Here is a 4,918-nt window from a genome sequence, read left to right on the forward strand (position 1 = left end):
CATTCCACAGAACAGGGGCACAATAGGAGAAAGCTTTGTGACCTGCAGACTTCTTATTCACCCTAGGGACACAAAGTAGTCCTGCAAAAACAAATGAAAAAAGTAATTCAGATGTTTAAATGTTTTATTCGAGAGAAGGAGTCAGATATTCAAACAGACTCATAATAGTTTCTGACAACACAGAAGGCCGACAGAGAAGAAACAGCAAAAAGTGAAGCCCTGCCCCGGCTTTTAAGTTTGTGGTTTCCAAAGATGGAGACACACGTGTAGGTCTCTTATTGGCTAAGCATCATCCATACACTCTGACATCATCACTTCGTTCAAAACATCTGAAAGATCATTTCAGAATCTCTATTCTGACATTAAAATATTTTAATTCATACTGAGGTACATCATTTTAAACATTTTCCATGTTGCTGAAGCACTTCAATTAAAATGATCACGATAAGAAGCAACATCTTATTGTACCAAACCATCAGAATGTGAATAATTTCAGCATTATTTAGTAGCAGTAAACATTTGTATTTGACAAACCACATCAGACTTTATTAATTTCCAACCACAAGTGAAAATAACATTTTCATATTTTTCTTCAATGTAGAGTCAAAACAACATGCTTTTTTCATTGGATAATGTGCCATTTGAGGTAATGTGAATATGTCAAAAGTTGATTTTTCGAGGAAATGTAAGAATGTAAATGTATGTGTGCTTTTATAAGAAGTCACAATAAGTTACCGCATCTGTGTTTTGCTGAAACAAAGAAAGGAGATATTTTCTTTTTATTTTCCAGCTGCTTTAGCAGGCTTTTTTAATTTTAACTTTGGGGGAGGTGTGCTTTTGGCATTTGAGGCCTTTTGACAATCTTTCAAGTCACCTATGATCTTACATTGTTCTATGTCAGCATGGGTTTCTGCTACCTGGGTCGTCCTATAGACCCCTTTGGTCGTTGTCTGAGTTTTCTTGCCACTGCGGTAGGTGCGGATCAAGGTTGCTGTGAAAGGGACGTCTGCTTTGTTTACCTGTGCAACCATACTGACAGTACAGGACTGTTTTGGTGGAACTGGCACTGCCACAGAAACCATGTACGACTGAGTCTCAGTCTGACTGGTTCCCTTAGCAAACTCCTTCGTTGCCTCCATGCCAATCTCAAGTGTTGCAGAGGCAACAAGAGGAATCCCAGCTGTGACAGTAGTTGTGACACCAAATGTGACTGAATTAATGACATCCCACCTGTCCTCTGTCATAATTTCTTTGGTGAGGGTAACTGTTTTTGTAACTTCGAGACAGTGCTGGTTGTTAGCGGTAGATCTGCGCATGACTTCTGGTTTACCCACAATAACAGAAACCCCTTCAGTCTGGTATTTCACATCTTTCATGGTCTGTTCATTAACGTCTTTATTCACAGTCAGAGCCTGGTACGTCTTGGTCCAGGTCTCTGCACCCTTCCAACCATAATATAAGCAGCGGTTAGGAGGATCTATTTTCCCGAGACCGTACGCACTCTTCCCTACATATATCTTATTTGTTTCGCATGTACTGACTGCGTTGGCTGGCACTGAACCACCGTAACCGTCCTTCCACTCCAGAAGCTCAAAGTTATCTCTGTTTTCCAGGATATAGAAGGAGACACTGCAAATACGTTCTGCTCCACCATAGGGGTAGTGGCACTTTGAATCCTTGGTGCTGAAGTAACCAGCTTGGCAAAGACATTTGCAGACATACTCTGTGCGAGCTGGACTCACATAAGTGTTTCGAATCGAAACAGCTCCATCAGGCACAGATCCTTTATATTCCACCCAGTGTAGGTTGGTCTCATCGTTGGTGGATCGAACCACCCTTACTTTAAGATCTTTGGAGAGAAAGATACACAGACACACAGAACTACATTAAATCTCTTCATCTGCATTGACAACAAAACACAAGATTATATATTGTGAAAGAAAAATTAAATTACACACTTGTAAAGATGACACTATGAATCTCTTTTTTTAAATGCACATCATGTTTTTTTTATTCTTCCCTCGCAGGATAACCATAGTGCATATTTGATTATTAAATAATGAAAGCACTTTTTGAAAGGTGATGTGGCATCTGACTTTTTTAGTGAACAGTGGCAGATATTCAGAATTTACTTTCTGACATGGGAGAGTGAATTATTACAAACCTGACAGTTCACATTTATTCTAAACACACTACTTTGGCAAACATGAACAGACAATTCAGGGCATTGAAATGTCATTGAATGTTTTATTTTTGGGTGGAATAATTGTATTACAATCCAGAAATTGTAGCCTTATGAAGGACAATGAACAATTAAAAATGAAAGTTACTAATTTCAGTATGAGTCCAGGAGGTACAATGTTGGTATAAAAGGTACTCAAGAAGGAAAAGGAGACACCAAACTAACTGCAGAAAAAGAAATACTCCTGGGCTGATATATTTTATTCATCTAGGTCTGCTGGGTAAATGAGTAAAATTCTCAACAAGCTAATTAATCAGGGATTGGTGATTGATTGTTTGCTGTACATTAGCTGTAAATATGATTGGAAACATGGGCATAAAGGGTCAAGGTTATAAAAGGTCTCCTAAGAGGTGAAGTGTGTTTTTTTCATCCAGCATTAAAACTAAAATACAGAGCTTGAAATTAAAGTGTGTCTTTATACCGATGATCTGCTTCTGTGTGTATCAGATCCTGCTTTGTCACTTCCATGTATTCTATACTGAATCAATTTGGACTTCTCCATTTGAAAAACTTAATTTAACTTTAGATACATGGGTATCGAGGTCACTCTCTCCCTCTCAACTACCTTCACTGTGCTTCTCAGTAAGTGTGAACATATGAACCAATGGGCCTTCTCCCTTCATCGGGCATGTCAGCTTTAATCAAGTTCATAGATCGCTCCCAAAACTTCCCCATTCAAATAAAAAAAAAAAATCGTTTTGAATACAATTAATAAAAGTATGACCTCTTTCATATGGGAGAATAAATCAAGTCGAATTGGCAGGACCCATCTCCAGAGAGTGCTCTGAGGGGCTGTCTTGCCTAATTTATTTTTTTATTACTGGACATGCAGCATTCTGAAGTTCATTCATTGGTGTGAAGACACACCAGTTAGAGCAAAGGCAGTTAGAGTGCTCATCATGTCAGCACAATCTGCGCTCAGTGGTTGGTGCTGCCTTGCCCCTTCTTAGCAATAATTTAATTCTAAATATAATGGTTAATCACTCAGTAAAAACATGTGCCTCCACAGGAGACATTATGGGCTGCAGAGAACTTCTGTTCTCTCCACCATTATGTGAAATCACATGTTCATTTCCTCCCATTCCGATTTAACATTCAGTCTGATATGGGGATCTGTGCAATCCACAATCTATATGTAGAAGGAAATCGTTTTCTATCTTGTTCCAAATCGATGTTCTACCAAGGAACCATTTCCAAGTCACCTGCAGATTAGGTAAATGCACGTCACCAGGTGATTTCACTCATTAACTGATTCCATCTGCTCAAAGTGACCTGGTGGAGTGGATGGTTGCAAAGAATACTTGCACCCTCTTGGCCCTTTCTAGAATGAGTTAAAGACCTTTGATGTAGAGCTTAACCGGTAGACTTAATGCACATGATCTGGCTGTGCCCAACTTTGATTCTTCCGAAATAGAAGCAATGCCCTTCGTCCTTCTCCCACTGGGTCAAAGATGTGATATGTTTCTTACAACTCAAAAAATCTGATACATTCTGAAAGTGCCATGTTGCAAAATAGACACCCTTTCTGAGTTTCATGACTCTTGACAAGAACCTGTTGATAAAGAGTAGAGTTGAATTATTAAATGTAGCAGTGAACACTCACCTTTGCCCCCCCTTCTTTTTCCACAATCTGTAACCCTGTGGGTAGGTAGGGTGGGTAAAGTAGTTGGGGTAGGAACAGGGACCTAAATCTTCAATGACTGGATGAATAGTACAGATTTGTATCTCAGGGTTGAGAACTCTGAAGTTTAATATGTGATGTCTTTTCTTCTCTTGTGGGATAAAAACTGTGAAAATTGATAAAGATGTCTACAGTTTTTTTTTTTGCTCAATAGGTACAGAAGAAATTAGGTTAACCAAGGTATCAGCAGTTTGTCTGGCTGATGTGCAGAAGTCATGATGTTGCAGTTGAAAAACCAACAGCCAATCTTAATTCAAAATGTTTTGACCACTTTTCTGCAGCCAAGTCCGGGGTTATGAAAGACACCAACTTTGTATCCAATGAAGAATTATTAATGATGGTAAATCAAACAAACACCACTTCAGACTTTACTGGTTCTCTGCTCTGAGAACATCTGTTTCTTTACCTTTCTCTGCACTGGTCCAGGACAGAAGCAGCAGAGTCACGAGCAGCACTGACGGATTCATCTGGAAATTCAACAGGACAAAAACAAATAATTATTTTTTATTTCCAGGTTTTCACATTAAAATAGTTTGGCAGCTGTTTTTTTTTCTGCAAAGCAGCTTATTTTTTGAAATTACTGTGTCTGACATTCAGCCACATCAGTACAAAGTGAGGCTCTGGACTCAAGTACATTTTAACAGCAAAACAGGAATTGAACCACTGACACTTTAATTGCTGCACAGTCGATTTTCCACCTGATCCTCAGTCACCTCTTCCATGACCTCCTGGTAGATTTTTCAGCAGCTCAGCTTTCAACCTTTTTAGATATGAGTCCTTGTTGCTGATTTCCAGTTGAACTAATAATGCTGGAATAATAGAATATAAATGCATCTACTCTTAACTATATGAGTTATAGTTCCTTTTACAAACAGTACTTTATTGAAAGTTGTCTTCAACGTAGTCTTTTTATCTGATAATTGAGTGCATTAAAGTTGGGTGAAAGTGAAGTACTCACCTTTGCGGGTGCACCTGACCTTGTACACCCTCAGTGG

The 4,918-nt window shown here is 38.9% G+C and overlaps 1 protein-coding gene across 1 annotated transcript; it reads right to left on the bottom strand.

Moving 5' to 3' along the window:
• Window positions 1-779: 779 nt before the first annotated feature.
• Window positions 780-4,390, bottom strand: LOC117509882 (natterin-2-like). Its single transcript, XM_034169509.1, has 2 exons — window positions 4,330-4,390; window positions 780-1,849 (listed from the first exon to the last, which is right to left on the bottom strand). The coding sequence occupies exons 1-2, from the start codon at window positions 4,388-4,390 to the stop codon at window positions 780-782; spliced, it is 1,131 nt and encodes a 376-aa protein (XP_034025400.1).
• Window positions 4,391-4,918: the final 528 nt, after the last annotated feature.

This window comes from Thalassophryne amazonica, chromosome 5, assembly GCF_902500255.1.
Source record: "Thalassophryne amazonica chromosome 5, fThaAma1.1, whole genome shotgun sequence".
NCBI lineage: Eukaryota > Metazoa > Chordata > Actinopteri > Batrachoidiformes > Batrachoididae > Thalassophryne > Thalassophryne amazonica.